The sequence below is a fragment of the Kogia breviceps genome, chromosome 2 (assembly GCF_026419965.1).
Source record: "Kogia breviceps isolate mKogBre1 chromosome 2, mKogBre1 haplotype 1, whole genome shotgun sequence".
In the NCBI taxonomy this organism is placed as follows: domain Eukaryota; kingdom Metazoa; phylum Chordata; class Mammalia; order Artiodactyla; family Physeteridae; genus Kogia; species Kogia breviceps.
In genome coordinates, this window is record NC_081311.1 from 640,518 (window position 1) to 660,166 (window position 19,649).

The 19,649-nt window shown below is 53.1% G+C and overlaps 1 protein-coding gene across 1 annotated transcript in view; it reads left to right on the forward strand.

Annotated features, from left to right (window-relative positions):
- CFAP46 (cilia and flagella associated protein 46) overlaps positions 1–19,649 on the forward strand; it is an 88,365-nt gene that overhangs the window by 48,799 nt on the left and 19,917 nt on the right. The window contains exons 30-42 of the mRNA XM_067023764.1: positions 754–945; positions 1,558–1,707; positions 6,611–6,759; positions 7,682–7,780; positions 8,640–8,772; positions 9,495–9,641; positions 10,342–10,542; positions 10,647–10,753; positions 11,866–12,042; positions 12,700–12,835; positions 16,817–17,005; positions 17,722–17,910; positions 19,471–19,605. Coding sequence (XP_066879865.1) covers positions 754–945; positions 1,558–1,707; positions 6,611–6,759; positions 7,682–7,780; positions 8,640–8,772; positions 9,495–9,641; positions 10,342–10,542; positions 10,647–10,753; positions 11,866–12,042; positions 12,700–12,835; positions 16,817–17,005; positions 17,722–17,910; positions 19,471–19,605 — 2,004 coding nt within the window. The remainder of the gene's footprint in view (positions 1–753; positions 946–1,557; positions 1,708–6,610; positions 6,760–7,681; positions 7,781–8,639; positions 8,773–9,494; positions 9,642–10,341; positions 10,543–10,646; positions 10,754–11,865; positions 12,043–12,699; positions 12,836–16,816; positions 17,006–17,721; positions 17,911–19,470; positions 19,606–19,649) is intronic.

The following is a 19,649-nucleotide window of genomic DNA, read 5'->3' on the forward strand; positions in this document are numbered from 1 at the left end:
GGGGAGGAGGGAGGGCCTCCCTGCTCCCTACAAAGTGGCTCCTCCTCTCCAAGACTCACCCCAGCGGCTTTGCCCAACCACCCGCAGAACCCTGTCTTTCCACCGCGCTGCCACTGGGCTTCCAGAACCTTCTCTATGCCCCCTCCGCACGGCCTCCGACCTGCCCTCCTTCCCATCACCTCTTTACGGGGCCCCCGGGGCAGCTCCTGGTCGACTCTTGTTCTCAAGGACCTCCCGCCGTCAGTGCCCGCCCGGTGGGACAGTGTCGGCAGGATAGGCCTTTCTTCTGGGGGCAGGTTTGCACCCTGCCCCCGGCCATGTGCTGGGGACAACAGGGCCATCGCCCTTTGGCAGCAGGAAGGACTGGGAAGGCCGTCCTGGGTCTTAAAGGTGCCCCAGGCCACTACCACCCACCACCCACCACGCAGCGACTCTTTGTGATTCTTTGAGAACCGCTAAAAGTCACTTGAGTGTGTTCTTCATTACAGACATGAATTCATTTTATGGGGCTGACAAGGTCTTCTTAACAGTCAGCTCTGCGTCCCTGCAGGCCCAGAGTCCTGGAGGAAGCCCTCCGAGTGCAGAGGAGGGCAGCCTGCGTGTCCACCCACCAAGGGGCACTGCCGTCACCTCTGCGCCGGGTGGCTCATGGCCTGGCCACTTCCCCCCAACCTGCCCTCATACCTGAGTGCATGGGAGGAGGGGGACCCGCTTCTGTTATCAGTGTTGCAAATTCGGATTTTCTTTCCCCAGGTTTCTTTATTAACGGCAGGAAAATCAATTTCAGAAAGTAGAATTCCAGCAGCAGCGGGTTCACATTCGTTGTTGCTTCAGAAGGAGAAGGAGAAAAGCAAAGACAGAGAGAAAGACAAGGACAGAGACAAAGACAAGGGCAGAGAGAAAGACAAGGACAAGGAGAAGGACAAGGACAGGGACTCGAAGCAGGTGACCGTGCCCTCCCGGGTGTCCAGGCTCTGCCCCAGCCGCCCTCGAGGCTCCTGGTCCCGGAGGCGGCCCCGGATCAGAGGGCAGGGCCGTCCCGGCTGCTCCGCCCGGTTCCCGGCCCCCGGGAAGCGGAGCCAGTGGTCCTGGTCCCCTGGGCGGGTGTTGGGAGGTGACACGGGGAGGGTCCAGCCTCTCCCTGCGGTCTGTCGTCTGCGTCCCAGAGCGGGTCCCCTCTGCCCAGGAGCAGCTGGCCCTGGCCGTGTGGGCGGGACAGCGCCTTCTCTCCACCCACTGGGGGCCCTTGCTGCACGTCACCTGGTCACCGGAGGAACTGCGCGTCTCCGGGGCTGGGCTCGCGGCGGCGCCCCGCCCGGCCGTCCTGCCTCACTGTCCCCACCGGGGACGCCCCCGCCTCCCTCCCCGATCACTGTGCTCTCCAGGAAGTGCAGACACGTGTGGGTCCCGGCGTGGCTTGCTGGCGGGCTGGCAGCCCAGGGAGGGCGCCACGCACGTCCCCAGAGGCGCTGCCGACCCGTCCTTTCCCGCGGGGCCGCCTGGGTGTGTGCCTCGAGCTCCACCTCCTGAAGCGGAGCCTGGCTTCCTGCTTTGCAGTTTCAAAGCCCCACTGCTGGCAGACGCCTTGAAGACGTACCAGCAAGCATAGAAGAGTGGGCTTCCTACGCTTGCCCCGAAGAAGCCGTATCAGTCTTTAAACGGGATCAGAGCAACTTTGCCGTCAACCGGTCAACTCTGCAGAAGCCGGTGAGTGGCCCGGAAGATGCCGCCCCAGGCCTGTGTCCGTGCGCTGCCTCCTGGCTTGTTGTCACGGCTGACGCTTTCCGGTGTGAAGTGGGACCGGAGAGGGCTGCACAGAAACAGGCCTGTGCTCAGGGTTTGTGCAGAAGGGCCTCCTGGGCATAAGCCCCCAGACCCTCCCACAGGCCCGGCCCGGCCCCTCCCCCTCCCCGAGCACCTGCAGCTCCCGGGGGACTTCTCCTCACGCGTTGCCCGCGCACGTCACACTCCGGAGCGTGAAATTCAGCCGTGCCTGGCAGTGCCCCACGGCTGCTGTGACAGGCCACCGCAAGCCGGGTGCTTAAAGCAGCAGAAAGGTTCTTCCTCACAGTTCTGGAGGCCACAGGTTCAAAGTCAGTATCACTGGGCGAAGTCAAGATGTCGGCGGGGCCACATTCCCTCTGGAGGCCCCAGGGGAGGGTCCTTCCTGCCTCTTCCAGCTCCTGGGGGCTCCTGGGCTTGTGGCCGCGTCACCCCCCCCAGTCCCCGCCTCCGTCGTCACGTGGCTTCTCCGCTGCGTCTGTGTCTCATCTCCCGCATACAGGGGCCCATACGATGACACGTGGGGCCCGCCTGTATCATCCAGGGCAACCTCCCCAGCTCGGCATCCTTACCTTGATCACACCTGCACGCGGGTTCCAGGGGCAGCTCCGGGCAACTTCAGGGGCTGTTTTGCAGCCCTGCACCTGCCTGGTTTCTGTGCTTGTGGAAAGAGAGACTCTTGGCCTCTAACTGCCCATGGCCGGCTTCTCTCTGGAGCGCGGCGTCCGCGGGAATCCTCCGCGCTGCTTCGTGTGTCTGGTTGTATATTCACATCGTTGGTGTTGACTATTCCACCTGGTGACTCGACCACGGCCTGTCGGTTACAGATGCCTGAGGGCCCACGTGCCCACGTGTCTGGAGGGCACACCCAGCAGCGGGGCTTCTGGGTCACGGAGCACATGTATCTCCAACTACAGCATGTTGACAGGCCGCCTTCGGCAGTGGTCGTGCCGGTGAGGCCCGCCTTCTCACCTGGCCGTCTGGGGGGCAGGGGAGGCCTCTCGCCGGGCTCAGCCGGACACTCCCTGACTGCGGTGAGGCCGGACGCCGCTCAGCACCTTTTGTCCACTTGAACGACCTCTTCCGTGGCCTGCCTGTGCAATCGGTGGCCCACGTTTTATTAAGCCTTCTGTCTTGTCCTTGTTGAATTGAAGGAGTTCCTTATCTGTCTTGGAAAAACCACTTTGACAGTTTCTGACAGCAGGTCACCCTCCACTCTGTGCCTTGGCTGTCTTGAGGTCGTCTCATGAATACAGGTTCCAAGTTGTAGCGTACGGAAAAGCATTCATCTTTCCCCTTATGACTAGTGCCTTGTTGTGTCCTGTTTAAAAAAATGTTTTCCTTCCCAAAGGTCATGAAAATGTTCTCTTATGATATTTTCTCAAAAGCTTTATACGTCTACATGTCAGATTTACATCCCCTTGAAATTGGTGCATGTGTGTGCTGTGAGGTGAAGGATCCGGTTTTGAGCTCTCCGATCTGGATATCTGAATGGAATGTTCTAACACCACTTATTGAAAAATCGTTTGCCTGGCTTCTTTGCCACGCTTGTCATGAATCAGGCGTCCACACCTGCAGCAACACCTCACTGTCTGAGCTACTGCGGTTGGTCACCTTGACTGCTTGGGAGAGAACATTTCCTGACCTTGTTATTCGGGAAGGTCTTGGATGTCCTTTCCATTGTCCATGTGTTTCCATGTGTCTTTTTTTTTGGGGGGGGGGCTACGCGGGCCTCTCACTGTCGTGGCCTCTCCCGCTGCAGAGCACAGGCTCCGGACGTGCAGGCTCAGCGGCCATGGCTCACGGGCCCAGACTCTCCGCCGCATGTGGGATCCTCCCGGACCGGGGCACGAGCCCGCGTCCCCCGCATCGGCAGGTGGGCTCCCAACCACTGCGCCACCAAGGAAGCCCCATGTGTCTTTTAGAGTCAGCTTGTTGGCTTCCATTGGAAACCCTGGTGGAGTTTTGGCTGTGATTGCATTGAATCTCAAGATCAGTTTTAGGTTTGGGGGAGAACCGACGTCTTTGCCACATTGAGTGTTCCAATCGGTGAGCATGCTCTAGTCCTCTACGGACGTAGGTCTTCTGTGACTTCTCTTGGTAATGGATTTGAGTTTTATCCGTGAAGGTTACACACATTAGATTTATTTCTATGTACTTGACGTTTGTGCTGCTGTTATAAACATACCTTTTTCGTTTCATTTTGTTAAACTCCAGACGAAATCTAGAAATACAATTGTTTTCATCTTGACCTCGCAGCCATCAGTTTAGTTAACTTCTAGATAAGTTTGGTAATCGATCTGTAGATTCTTTTGATTTTATGTGTATACACAGAGTCTGCATTTCATCCGCAGACGATTTTCCTCATTTCTGATCATTACACTTTTGATCTCCTTATTCCACTGGCTGCCACCAACACAGTGCTGACCGGAGATGGTGATACCTCCTTATCTTGCTCCCCGTCTTAACAGGGGGGTTTCAACATTTCACTCAGTGTCATCGATGTTTGCCGTAGGTGCTTACAGGTATTCTTTATTGATTAAGGAAGTTCCTTTGTTTCTATTTGCTAAGAGTTTTAATCACAAATGGCTATAGATTTTTATCAAATATTTTTCTCCATCTATCAAATAATGTTTTTTTCTCTTTCCTTATTTTAATTACGTTGATTTTTTTCCCTAATGGTTATCAGAATAATGTCAACTTGCTTGAGATATATTATTCATTTCATTTATCATCAGATTCAACTGGCTAGTATTTTGTTTGGGGTGTTTGCCTCTATGTTCATGAGGAAGTTGGTGTTTAATTTTCCTTCCGTACCACACGCTTGTGAGGAAGCGGTAAAAGCTGCGCTGGCTCTGAACTGTTTCTGCTCCCAACACTTCTGAGCACAACAGCCAGTTCTCCGCTCCCCGTGGACACCAGCTGGGTGACACCCCCCCCCCATTTAACTCAGTTCTGGCACTACGTGCCAGGGTCAGTGCAGGCCCCACAGGGTCAGGGCTCTGTCCCTCGAGGCCGCCCCCACCAGGCACCGGTCACAAGTGTCGGGTCCCCAGGCCACTGCACTCCATCCAGTGTGGCCATGAATCGGATTCCCGCGACCCCCTCCTCAGGTTCGATATTTGCCATGACAGCTCCCAGACTCAGGAAAACACTTGACTTAACTAGATCGCTGGTCTGTTACAGAGCATGTTGTAAAGGATGCAGATGAACAGCCCGACGAGGAGGTCCGTGGGGCAGGGGTGGGAGGGTCCCGAGTACAGGAGAGTCTGTCCCCGTGGAGCTGGGGTGCGCCGGGCAGCACCCTCCTGGCAGGTGGACACGTTCACCAGCCCAGAAGCTCTCCAGACCCCTTCCTGCAGGGCTTTCACGCAGGCTCCGGGACAGGGCACGGCTGATGGTCTCGCGGGCCGTTGGGAATTAACTCGGCCTCCGGCCCCTCCCTCCCCCCAGATATCGGGACGGGGCTGAGGACTTCGCTCTCCCGTCACGTGGTTGGTTCCTCCGGCCGCCAGCCCCCATCCCGAAGCTGTGTAGGGATGGCCAGGAGTCCCCTGGCGAGTGTAAACTCAGGTGTGGGTGAAAGGGGCTTGTGAGCCACAAAATCCCAAGGGTTTTAGGAGCTCAGTGCCCGGAACCAAGAACAAAGACCAGAGGTTATGTGTCTTGTTATATCACAATATCACACTGACCTTTTAGTCAATTAGAAAGTGTTCCCTATTTTAACTCTTCTTGGGAAGAATTTGTATAAGATTAGCTGTTATTTCTTCCTTAAATGTTTGGAAGAATTCCCTGGTGAAGACTTCTGGGCCTAGATCGATTTGAGAAGATTTTAAAATATGGATCCAATTTACTTAATAGTTACAGAACGCTTCAGATTTTATATTTCTTTTGTAATGTTGGTGGGTTGTGTTTTTCTAGGATGTTTCCAGTTAATATAAAATTTTAAATTTTTTGGCATAATGTGGTTCTTAACATCCTATTATTATCTTTTAGTGTCTGTAGAAGCTGTAAATATTTCTGCGTCTCCCCCCCACTCTCTTTCTTGAGCGGCCTCACCAGGACTGATCCATTATTAGTCTCTCAAAAAACCATACGCTTTCCAGGCCACCCAAGTACCACTGGGCTGGGATGTAACCCCTGACAGGGCTGGTTTACTTCATTGCCCTTAAGCCTCAGATGCGGGCTTTGGGGACCCAGTCGGGGCATTAGCCTTCAGTGGGCCCTCAACTCCACCTGCAAAGGAGAAGTCAGAGGTGCTGTTCAGGCTCTCAGCTGCCTCTGCTGTCAGCAGACGTCCCAGGACACGTGTATCCCAATATGCCAGGTTCACATCTTCTTCCATGTCTCGGCCCAGTCATTTTTGCCTGCATTGTTCACTCTTCAGTGCTTCTAAGCAGATTTTTAAAATAGCTCATCCAACTTCTCTAAGTTTCTACTGAAGAATAATTGTTTTATCAAACCTAGTCTGACATTATAAGAAATATTCGTTCGTCTCTGTCTATATGAAATCTGAAAGCAACTGTATGTGTATATAAAGAAATGAAACAAAGACATTAATTTGAATGAAAGCAGATGGATTTTTCTTGTGAGCGTCTTTATACTTGGGGGCTGAAGATTCCAGGAAATTGCACACGACAAGCTGAAAGCCATTAGCTGAAGGAAAGGAGGCAGAGAGCACATCACCGCCTCCCCCAACAGACACTAGTTCAGCGCCCCTGTGCGCGTGGCACTGTGTGGACAGAGTTCCCGCAGGGAAGACCCTGTGAGCTGGGGGCCTACCCTTCCCCCGTCTTTGACCTTACGTGTTTGCTGTGTATTGATGTAGACGTACAGTTTATACTATCTGGACCACCTGGTCGAGGCCCTGCAGAAGGTGTTCCTTCATGAGCTCACCATCCCGGTCCTGCAGTTGGGGGTACTCATTGCAGCCTCCGTGGTCGAGAGCAAGAGCCTCAAGGACCTCTACCACCTCCGGTTGGTACACCTGCTTCATTTTCAGGGGAGCTGGGAGACATTTAAGTGGCTAAAGTGAATATTTCCCAGAGCAATATAAAACCAAATAAGATTTTTAAATATTAATTCTGTAGTTGACTATTTATATAAATAGTAAAGTCCCTAAGATTTGTAAAGCCAAATAAATCAGAATACTTAAACAGAAAAATAGTATTTTTAGTTTAAGAATTTCTACCTGGTTCTTAAGAGAATATGATTATTCTAAGGAAAGACACACTGAAGTAGAATAAGTAGAAAAAAGGAGCATTGTGTCTTCACCTTACTCTCAAATAGTTCAGGAAAACATTTTATATATATACATTTTATATAAAATTTATGTGTAAATAATTTTTAATTATTTCCTGAACTACATATGAAAGTTTATGTATAGTTCAGGAAATAATTTTTATATTTTTATAAATTTTTATATAAAATTTTAATAGATTTTTACATATATAAAATTGAGAGAGAGAGAGAGAGAAAGAGAGAACCTGGGCGGTGAAGGATGTAGTAATTCTTTGTAGTGTTTCTGTGACTTTTCTGGAAACTTGAAATCATTTCACAATACAACTGTTTTACACAAGAATCAAAGCAGAGCTCGTTTGCTTAAGGTTGTAACGGGTCAGAGCCCCACCCATTGTGCCTTGTTGTGACCTCGAAAGACAACCCTGAGACTGTAAGTGTGTAGGGAGTAAAATACATGAATGAGGGTAGAAATGTGCTCTGCCTGACATGTGATGGGGCCATCTGTTATTTTTCCCTAGTAATCTGGCTTAGCTTTACAAATTACAGAAAATATCCTCAGATTATCCATTCCTTTTCCCGTTTACCAACTTGTAGCAAGTTGGCTGAGCCCAGGGCAGCCCGACTCAGGGCTGATGCCCCTCTCGCCCACCCCCCCCAGACTTGCCCTGGTTTGTTCGGATTTGAAGTTGAGGGAAGCAGCCGCTTTCCACGAGGAGGTGGTCGGGCACGCCTACATCTGCGAAGTGGAGCAGGCGAGGTAAGCCCGCCGAGGCCGCGGAGCTCCCCCTGCTGTGGTGCTGCTTGGGCACCGGCCCTGCTCTCGGCCGCGCCTCCTCGGGCCCCAGGCCCCGTCTCCCACCACGGCTGGGCCGCATGGGCAGTGCATTCCTCACTTGCCCTCCCGTGTGGGGGCGTCTCCCGGGCTGGGGCTGCATGAGGGAGGGACACAGAGCACCAAGCGTGTGCAGGGGTCCAGGTGGAGCGGGAGGGGTGAAGGAGGTGGCATCCTGAGGGCACACGGGGAAGGAGGGTCCCACAAGAAGCAGAGCTGGGCAGGGGCCTCTGTGGGCTGCCTTTCCAGATAGGGTGGAGTTCTGGCCTGGATGTAAGTTTGAGATTCGTGTTAAACATCCAGGTCGGGGGCTTCCCTGGTGGCGCAGTGGTTGAGAGTCCGCCTGCCGATGCAGGGGACACGGGTTCGTGCCCCGGTCTGGGAAGATCCCACATGCCGTGGCTAGGCCCGTGAGCCATGGCTGCTGGGCCTGCACGTCCGGAGCCTATGCTCCGCAACGGGAGAGGCCACAACAGTGAGAGGCCCGCGAACCGCCCCCCCCCAAAAAAAAAAAAATCCAGGTCGGGATGTCAGATGAGTAGCTGGATTCATGAGCCTGGAGTCTGGAAGAGAGGACGGGCTGGGAGTGGAAATTTGGGAGTCATATATGCTGCTAAGCCACAGGAATTAAGAAAAAAAATCTTTGTAAACACGTGAGTGAATAGCAGCTTCTTGTAGCTCTTTTCATTTGTATTTCTTTGATTACTACTGAAATTGAACATCTTCAGGTGTCTCTGGCCATTGTATTTCTTCTTTGGCATAATGCCTGTTTTACTTATATTAGCTGCAGAAAAGAAATTGCCTTGAAAAAGGAGAAAAATAAGGAACCGCTATTAGAAGAAAGTCTGCCAACAGTGAGCGAAGTCCCCACTCCAGCCCAGCAAGCAGAGATGAAGCCCCTCGTAGCAGAGGATAAGGTAGCCTTGTTCTGCAGAAGCACCTTGGTTCCTAGCCCAGCAGGGCCAGTGACAGGCCCTGCTCCAGCCAGTAAGCTAGGACTTGTCTTAACTGCCTGCTGCCTCCAAATCCTGGTGCTGAGTTTCCTGGGAAATCCAGGGACTGATGGGATGTGTCCCCTCTCTGTGGGCCCTGGAAGTCCCCGGGGAAGATGGGACTGCAGGGCCTGAGCTGCAGTTCAGAGAGGACGGGCTGGGAGCAGCAGGTGCCCCCCCGGGGAGAGCTACCGCTCTAACCAGAAGGGGGAAAGGGTGAGGCCCTCGCAGCCAGAGCGGCCAGAGTTCTGAGGGCCCAACGGCCTGCCCCCGACCCCGTCCGGTGGTGGGCTCGCCTCGTATGGGCTTTTGCCTGTAAAGGAAATAACCATCCCCACTGCCATGCTCCAAGGTCATGAGCACTTGTTACCATGGGAGTACCACACCTGGGACTCCCTTCGTGCTGGGAGATGGCCGGGACCCGGAGTGCGCAGAGCCCTCCTGCAGGACAGGCCAGGCGAGCCACCTGCACCCGGGACGGCTTGGTGGGCCTGGTGGGTGAGGAGAGACAGACTTCCTGGGCGACAGCCCGGCCACGGGCACCGGAGTGGGGGCTGGGCTTGGCGGGTGCGGGGCCGGTGGGGAACATCGCTTGACAGCACGGGCCCAGCACCCACGCAGCACCCGCGGGCCTGCATGTCTTACAGACTTTAAAGATAAACGGAGAGACCGGCAGGGGCCTGGATGGAATGTCCTTCCCGCTGTTGTGGACCCTCAAGGCTGAAGTCCTGCTGGAGATGGAACTGTACCAGCCTGCGCGGCTGCTCCTGTCAGAGGCGTACCTGGCCTTCCAGGTGAGGCCACACCTGCCCGGCCCACTGCACCTGTGGGACAGGTGTGTGCAGACCAGACTCAAGAGGGAGCGTGGCCTGGGAAGGGACCGAGAAGGCCGTGCGGCTGCTGAAGGGAAGCGGCCAGGGTGGGCCCTGGGGGGATGCAGAGGAGCACAGGCACGGAAGGGCTCCCAGGGTCCAGGAATGGGGACCCAGAGGGGGGACAGGTGGCCGAGGGAGGTGGGCGGCTGTGAGCCGACACGCACGTGCCACAGGCGCCACAGTCCCGTCTCCTGGCCTGTGCCCGTGCATCCGTGACCCTCCCTGTCAGCCTCCCCCAGGCCCACCAAAGAGTCATCCACACGCTGCCCTCACCTCCACCTGGCCGCCACCCGACCCTCCTGCTGCCCGGAGCGGGCTTTCCAGGGCTGTCAGTGCTTTCCCGAGTCAGGGGAGTAGGTTTTAAGACATACACAGGCATCAAGTCCAGCCCCTGTGCCCTCACACTGCAGGCATGTCGCCAGACAAGAGCTCAGACAGTGTGTGCAGAGGCCTGGTGCCACTGCTGCCGTCTCTCTGTCTCTCTCTGTCTCTGTTTCTCTGTCTCTCTGACTCTCTGTCTCTCTGTCTCTGTCTCTGTCTCTCTATGTCTCTATCTCTCTCTCGCTCACTCTCCCCGCCGCCACTCCCCATCCTATCTCAACACGCACCTCTTTTTTAGGAGCTCGACGATCCCTGTGCAGAATCAAAATGCCTGCACCTGTTGGCACGGTTGGCAAACAAGGAAAAGAAGTACGGGCAAGCTCGGAAGATGATCGAGAGGGCCCAGCACCTGGGGGGGAGTGAGCAGTTCTGGTACGATTCCACCCTGACCCTGGCGGACACGCTTCTGTCCACCGAGCACGAGAGGAGAGAGGCAGTGGTGAGGGGCCGGCCGCCTGCCCGCCCGGCGGTGCAGCCTGCGGGGTGTGTGGCGGGGTGGGGAGGACAGCGGGGGCCGCCGTGACCCTGCTGGGCCTGCCTCAGGTCTGCCAGCTGTTCCAGAAGCTCATAGATACCTTCAACGTTCTTAAGAAGGAGAGACCGAACCGAATGCCCATATTGGAATTCATGACCACAGACCTAGAAGCCAGGTAATTTTTTGTAAGAGAAAATGTTAATATGAAAACAGTGGTTTACTTTTTTCCATCTATTAACTTTTAAGCCAAATTTCAAGCCTACGAAGTTCAGAGGCTCACGGGACAAGGCCCTGTGCCCACAGCCTCCACCCGCATCCCTTCCTGGCAGCAAGCATTTCTCTCGGGATGGGGCGGGTGGCCCTGTTTGTCCCGTGGATTCTCAGCTCCCCCGGAAGTGGCTCCGTCTCCGGGAAGCCTCTAAGGCTGGGGCAGGCCCGGCCCCTCCTCTCCCCGCGTTGCCAGGTGGTCAGACGTCCTCCTGGGGTCTGCTGGTCTGTCTGCTCCTCTGCTCGCCAGTTTTCCGGGCCACGTGTCAGGTCCACAGAGACAGCACCAGGGCCTCTGCAGCTGCCTGGGAGGCGGGAGGCCGCAGGAGAGAGACCCACCCCAAGTAGGATCGTTAGCTTTCAGATCAGCAGCTTTTCTTCGAGCCATCCTCCTGGTCGTTTATCTTCTCCTAGAAAGTGGTTTCCTCGCGGTTTTAGCACGGACGTTCATGGGTGCCTTTCTCATAACTGTGCAAAGTCTCGAGGTCTGTCTCCTAAGTTGGATTTGCAGATTCCAACTGAATCTGCCTTCTCAGAGCAGCTTCTGCTTTACTGACCAAAGAATTGTGGATTTTGCCTGATTTTGGTTTTCTGTGTTCTCTCTTGGTCTTTGCTGAGTTCTTCCTGTGCTGGGAGAGGGCTTGTTCCGTCATGGCTGTTCTGTCTCCCCCTCTGGGATGGGTTCCTTGGCCGCCGGGCTCTGTCTCTCCCCCTAGCAGAGGCACCTCTGATGCCCCCTGCAGGTGTGACCTGTGAACAGACTCCATTTCCAGTGGGTTTTCTTTTCTGCCCCTGAGTGTTTTAAGAGATGGGTGGGTGGGGAGTTGTTACTTTCTAATTTTATGGCATTGTGACCAAAGAACGTGGCTTGTAGGATTTCTGGTGTCAAGAAACGCTGGGGAAGGTGCTTCTCCCTGCGCCCGGAGGGAAGCTAGAGGTGGGCGGTGGCCTTGACCACGAGTCTCAGGGAAGCACGGCCTCCCTGCCCCGCCCCGCCCCGCCCCGCCCCCGCCCCCGCAGGTGTGTGAGCCTCCAGATCAAAGCCATCCAGGAGCCGGTGGACTGTGAACCTGTCCCGAACTCGTTTCTGCTGATGGAAATGGATGATCGCTTGTTGGAAATTGAGGAAAAGTTTACCAGCATTGGCCACAAGGAGCAGTGTGTGGACATCAGGCTGGAGCGCGCCCAAATGAAGAGGTGGGTGGGCCCACGCCCCCTCCTCGCCTTTCCGCTGCGCTTCCCTGCTTCCCCCACGCGCCCGGCTTTCCTCCCGGGCCAGCCCCTGCTCGGCCCCCAGCAGGGCCTCCCCCAGCTGCCAACCCTCCCACGTGACCCTCCCCTCTCCCCGCACCCCACCCAGGGCCCCCCCGCGGTCGGGGCCACGCAAGCGTCCAAGACACAGCAAGCAAACCAAGGGCAGGGTATTACAAACAGCCTTTATTGGGGAAAAGCAACCTGACACCTGTGAAACCTAACCTAACACAGTATTAGCATAGAAGCAGTATATGTAGAACTTTAAAAAATGCAAAAAAACACAGACAGGAAAATTAGATGATTAAACCAGCACAACTAATATTGTGGCATTGCTTCACCTGATGTATCAAGCACCGATTTAATTATTTATAAACATAGTGTCATACTGTGCTTACTGCATTACTCCAGATCTCTCCTTTTTTCTTTTCTGAGATATATTGAGAATATCTTTCCAGGTAAAACATCTAATTATAAAATTTAAAGTACTAATAAAATATACATCATAATTACAAGAAAATTACATGCTACACATTTCGTTAGTACTGACGACGTAATGCTTTGACATTTTTGTTCTAAATTCCACTCTTCCATCCAATAAAGGTTAGCTGCCCAAAATGAGAAAGATGAAGAACGGAAAATTGCATGTTACTTGGAAGCATACGACCTGGTCCAGAGAGCTGCTGCCGAAGAGGAAGAACTATTTCACCGTATTCAGGGCTTACTGTCCCTTCAGGGTGTAAGTGTGTTATGTGATTTTTACCTCAATTTTTAAAAACCTAGAAAGCTATGGAGGAAATGCCCAAATGTTTGGAAAGTAAGTAGCATACATCAAAATAACTATGGGCCAGAGAAGAAATCAAAAGGGAAATTATTTTGAACTGTAGTGCTGCAGGGGGTGCATATCAAAATGTTTAAGATATCTCTAATGCAATATTTAGGGGAAATTTTGTGGCACTAAACACCTGTATGAGAAGAGAAAAAGATCCCAAATCAATGATCTCACCCTCTGCAATGTGAAAGGAGAAAAAGAGCAAATCAAACTCAAAATAAGTAGAAGAAAGGAAGTTGAAGATCACAGTACAAATCAATGAAATAGAAAACATAAAAATTAAAAAGAAAATCAATAAAGCCAAAAGCTGTGTCTTGAAGATCTGTAAAGTGATAAACTCGTAGCCAGACTGATCAAAAAAAAAAGAGAGAGAGAGAGAGGACATAAATAAGCAATATCAGAAATAAGAGCTGTGGGCTTCCCTGGTGACACAGTGGTTGAGAGTCCACCTGCCGATGCAGGGGACACGGGTTTGTGCCCCGGTTCGGGAAGATCCCACATTCCGCGGAGTGGCTGGGCCCGTGAGCCATGGCCGCTGAGCCTGTGCGTCTGGAGCCTGTGCTCCGCAACAGGAGAGGCCACAACAGTGAGAGGCACGCGTACCACAAAAAAAAAAAAAAAAAAAAAAGAAAAGAAAGAAGAGCTGTGACATCACCATAGACTCTACACGTATTAAAAAGATAATAAGGGAATGTCATGAACAACTCTATTCCAATATATTTGACAACTTAGATGAAATGGATGGAAAAATTTCTTGGAAGACACAAACTACCAAAGCTCACTCAAAAAGAAACAGATAACTGAATAGCCCACTATCTATTAAATAAATTGAATTTGTAGTTAAAAAATTTCCACAAAGAAAAGGTCAGACTCATATGGCTTTACTGGTGAATCCCACCAAACATTTAGGGAAAAATAATACCAATTCTGCACAAACTCTTTGAGAAAATTGAAAAGGAGGGAATATATCCCAACTCTTCTATGAGGCTGATACCAAAACAAGGTAAAGGCATTAAAAAAAAACAAACCTACAGGCCATTATTCTTCATGAACATAGATGGAAAAATTTTAAACAGAATTTAGAAAATTACGTCCAACAATGTATAAAAAGGATTATATACCAAGTTGAGGTTATCCCAGGACTTGTTTAACATTCAAAAATCAATCAATTTGGTTTACCATATTTTTTTTTAGAATTTTCATTAAAAAAAATAATAATAATTTATTTATTTATTTTTGCTGCGTTGGGTCTTCGTTTCTGTGCGAGGGCTTTCTCTAGTTGCGGTGAGTGGGGGCCACTCTTCATCGCGGTGTGTGGGCTTCTCACTGTCGCGGCCTCTCTTGTTGCGGAGCACAAGCTCCAGACGTGCAGGCTCAGTAGTTGTGGCCCACGGGCCTAGTTGCTCCACGGCATGTGGGATCTTCCCAGACCAGGGCCCGAACCCGTGTCCCCTGCATTGGCAGGCAGACTCTCAACCACTGCGCCACCAGAAAAGCCCTCACCATATATTTTTTAAAATTAAAAATAAATTATCATCTTAATAGATGCACTAAAAGCATTTGGCAAGATCCAACATCCATTTCTAATTTAAAAACAAAAACTATTAACAGAAGGGATCTTCCTCAATCTGATAAAGGGCATCTATGAAAAGAACTACAGCTCACATGTTGAAAGATTGAATGCTTTCCCCTTAGGTGATGAATAAGACAGCAATGTGTCCACCACTTTTATGCAGAATTTTATTAGAGTTCTAGCCAATTCAACAAAACAAGAAAAAGAAATTAAAAGCGTCCAGACTGGAAAGGAAGAAGTAAAACTGTCTTTGTTCACAGCTAACATGGTCGTCTGTATAGAAAATCCTGTGCAATCTACAAAATACTAAAGCTATTAGTACTAAGGAATGAGCTTAGTAAGGTTGCAGGATACAAGAACAATATACAAATATTAATTGTATATTTCCATATACTAGGAATGATCAATTGGATATTAAAAATTTTAAAACAACACCATTAATGACAGCATAAATATGAAATTTGACAAAAAAGTGAAAACTCGTACCCCAAGAACTTACAAAACATTGCTGAGAAAAATTAAACAATACCTAGATAAATGGAAAGATATATCAAGTGCATGGCTCAGAAAACTTGACGTTATTAAGATGTCAGTTCCCCCCTAAATTATCTGCAATCCTGATCAAGATACTGCAGGGTTTGTTTGGGTTTTTTTTTTAGAAATTGACAAAGTGATTTTTTTTTTTTTTTTTTTTTTGCGGTACGCGGGCCTCTCACTGCTGTGTCCTCTCCCGTTGCGGAGCACAGGCTCCGGACGCGCAGGCTCAGCGGCCACGGCTCACGGGCCCAGCCGCTCCGTGGCACGTGGGATCTTCCCGGACCGGGGCACAAACCCGCGTCCCCTGCATCGGCAGGCGGACTCTCAACCACTGCGCCACCAGGGAAGCCCGACAAAGTGATTTTAAAATTTATATAGAATTTCAAAAGACCTAACATAGCCAACACAACTTTGAAAAAGAACAACAAAGTTGGAGGACTAACACTTCCTGATTTTAAGGCTTACTATAAAGCTACAGGAATTGAGAGAGTGTGGTTTTAGTGTTAAAAATACACAAACATCAGTGGAATGTAATAGATAATCCAGAAATAGATACACGCACATAGACAGAAAACTGACTTTCAGCAAAGGTGCAGAGAGTTCAGTGAACAAAGTCCCATCGTTAGAACAGTGGTGCTGGAGCAACTGGACATCCGCATCCAAAAAATAAACTTCAATTCTTACCTCACAGCATATGTAAAAATTAACTCAAAATGGATCATAGGCCTAAATGTAAGAGCAAAAACTATCAAACTTCTAGAGCAAAACAGGAAAATACCTTTGCGGCCTTAGGTTTAGCAAAGATTTCTTATGTATGACACCAAGAGCATGATCCATCAAACAAATTTATAAATTGGACTCTGCTCTTCAAAAGACACTATTAAGAGAATGAAAAGACAAGTCGACGACTGGGAGAAAATGTTTGCAAATCATTTATCTGACAAAGGTCTTGTCTCCAGAGTATAGAAAGAACTTTCAAAACTTAGAAAGACATAAACAACGCAATAAAAACAGACCAAACGTTTGAACAGACATTTCTCCAAAGAAAATATGTGGATGGTAGATAATCAGGTGAAAAGATGGCCAACGTAATTACGAGTCAGGGAAACGCCGATTATAACCACAGTGAAAAACCACCGCACACCTGTTAACGTGGTTACAACTTGAAGGACCGACCACACTGAATGTGAGCAACAACCTGAGGAACCGGGACGCTCCTACGCTGCCCGTAGGGGCACAACGTGTGCGGCCACCTGGCAAGATGGTCTGGCGGTTTCCTGAAGAGTTAAGCACAGGCCCGCCGTATGCCCCGGCCATCCCGCTCCTAGCTGTTTACCCAAGAGACATGAAAGCCCGTGTCCACGCCCAGACGCGTGCGTGAATGCTCACAGCAGCGGTATTTGTAACAGCCCCAGACTGCGAGTGGGTAAACACACTGGCGCATCGACACGACAGAACACTGCTCAGCTGTACGAGGGGATTAACATACGGGCAACAACGCGGACGGACCCTAACATAACCACGCCGAGGGAAGCACGCCAGGCAGAGAGTGCACGCTTTACGATTCCATTTATGTAAAATCCGAGAAAGTAGCCACATGTTTGCCTAAGAAGGAGGAGGTTGAGGAGGAGGTGGCAGGGGGTTTGGGGGCGAGGGCGCAGCCGTCATCTTCGTGGGTATCCGTACGTCGGAACGCGCGCGGCCGTCGGGGCTGACCGGGTGGCGGCTGAGCCTTGGCGGGAGCGCCCGTGCCGTGACCGGCCGTGCGCGTGTCTCAGTTACAGAACGTCAGCACCCCCCTGATGAGGAGGCTGGCGCACCTCAAGCTCAGCCTCGTGGAGGTGTCTCTGGACGCGCTCCAGCTCATGTGGGGGGAGACCCTGGAGCAGCGGCTGGCTCGGGGCTCCGTGGACAAGCTGCTGGCCGACTGCCTGCAGAGCCCCGGTGACTACGCTTGTGTCGGCCTGGTAACCGTCCGCGGACGCTCACTGGGCCCCCGCGCCCCCCACCGACGGGGCCGTCATGCTGTGGTGGGGTCTCCACCTCCGTGTGCCTGACGTGCAGAGCAGCCAGTGGGAGGCCGGGAGGCCAGCTTTCACAGGCCTCCCCCCGAGGTCTCTGACCAGAGTGGGTTCCCTGCCCCGGCAGCTCCCGGCAGCCCCCAGCAGCTCGGTGGGCCTCAGAAAGGCCCCGTCGAATTGGCTAATGAAAGCGGGGTCGTGCTTGCGGGGAGGCCCCCTGGGCACAGACGGCTTCCCTCCCCAAGGCGCAAGTTTGCTCTGACGGTTCTGTCGTCACAGTAAGGAGTCCATAAAGGTCAGCTGCAGTCTGTTAAGAAAATAAGTTACATCAGCAAAATATTTGTTTTAGGGAAACAGGTCCTGGCATTTTAGACGTTGTCTTAGATTTCATGAAGTATGAATCAAATTAATTTGATGTAACTCTAAATGGATCAAATTAGTCCTAAAATGGAACTGCATACAAACTCATGTCCTTGTCAGTCAGCCCCAAATTAAGGTTCTATCAGCAGACTTGAGACCCTCCCAACACCTGGGCCTTGGAGACCCCCACCACAATGCATGGGGTGTCAGAGGGTGGGTCCCGGTGGGGAGGGGCAGGGCGGTGGGCGTGTTGTGTTTCCGGGGTGGGGGCGGGGTAACTGAGGTGGCCTGTGTCCCCGAAGGAGCGGTTCAGCCTGAAGCGGACCCTGGCGCACACTGTGCTGGCCCAGCTGGGGAGCCTGCAGCCACTGTGCGCCGGCCGCGTGGAGCTCCGTGCCCAGCTCCTGGGCCTGGCCGGGAAGGCCCTGCACCTGCTGGCCCTGCGTGCAGACCCCCTGCGCCCCGCCTACTACTGGGAGGAGAGCCTCTTGGTACGTGCTTCTGCTTCTGGCCGGTTCACAAAGCTACCACCTACACTTGAAAAACAGAAACAAGATATGTAGAGCTCACCTGACCTCAGTAAGAACAGAGGTAGCAAACAGGTCTCAAATCATATCCCCATCAAGAAGGGCGCTGTGGGCTATGGAAAGAAGGAAAGGGCAGCAGCAGCCCTGCCAGGGGCCCGCAGGGAAGGACAGAGACAGGGACTTCGGGGACAGGCCCGAGGAGGGGCGGCCACCCTTTGCAAAGAACGGGTGGGGGAGGAAGGGCAGGCACACGGCTGGTCCTGGTCCGAGGGCAGGACGGACCCATCCCACCCCACCCCAAATGTGGGTGTCCCTGGTGTCTCCCTCACCCTGGCAGCTCTGCACCGGGGCGTCTGGCCTGCACCTGAGCACTGGGCCTGCATGCATCCTATAGCACAGAGGGGGGCCCTCCACCTCGCTCCCTCCCCCACCCATACTGTCCGGTAAAGCCCTGACCCCAGCAGCTGCATCAGTGCACAGGAAGCCCACACCCTTCTTTCCAGCACTCCCCACCCGCCACAAGGCTACCCAGCAGGCCTGGTGCCTCTCAGAAGGAGCTCTGGTGACAGCCACTGCCACTGCTGGCCACCTTGGAAGCTCCAGGTCACCGTCCTAACCACCTCTGCAGATGCCACCTCCTCCAATCGGAAGGCACCTGCTTGGCAGTGCAGCCAGGCTCATCCCCGTAGACCCTGCTCTTTTAGGAGAACCCCCCCACCACCAGCCCCAAGCAGCCAGGCGCTGCACCCCTGTGTGATTTGGGGCTGGTGCTTCCACTTCCCTGACCCAGCTGGGTGTGCAGGCCCTGGGGTCGGCCCGTGACTGTCTGTCCTGGGTCTCCAGGCTGCAGGACGTGACTCACATATGGGTGAATTGATGGCATTTGGCCCCTTGTCCAACCAGTATTTACTGAGCACCAGAGCAGGTGGCTCTGAGTCAGGCAGACGTGGACGAGATACACAGCTCCTTTCTGAGCGGGCGTCCCGTCTATGAAGCGGCCCTCACCACACCCCAACTCGGAGGGGCCGCTGGGGAAACGTGCCCCCAAGGCCCCGCTTCGTGTCATGTCCCCTCAAACCCAGGGCTCCCCTTCAACCCGAGTCCTCCTGGGCCTGCTGCCCCATAAGCAGGTTCCCTTGGCATCCTGAGGACCCCGTCCGGGTGGCTTGTCCTACAGACAAGAGGGCCTTGTTTGTGCCTTTGTCCCCCGGGCCCCTGGGGCAGACCGGCAGCTGGCTCCCTGGGTCCTGGTCGGCCTGATGCCGGGGGAGGTGATTTTGAAGGACTGAAGGGGAGTGAGCCCCGGAGGCCAGGCATGGACCTGAGCCTGCTGAGGCCCCACCCTGGCCGCACCTGCCGAACGCCAGGCTCTCGGGCCAGGGTCCTGCTGGTCACCTAAATTAGCGAGATGCCGGCCCAGCGCCCACAGCGCCCTCGCCCAGGGATCCTACAGAGACGCCTGGCCATGGCGGGCACCGCCGTCCCTGCTGACGTGCGGGCCGACTGGAGGTGCGTGTTCCGTAGGGCGGCGCTGAGCTGAGCGGCCTCGGGTGTCTGGAGATCATCCAGGAGGACGAGGAGCGCAAGGGGCCCTACGGCAATCTGCTGGCCTTCAGGGCCACCCCCAAGGAGCGCAGCAGGAAAGGCTGGAATCTGAAGGTACCCGCGCCCCAGCCCCCAGCCCCCCCACCGGGCGTGCCCTG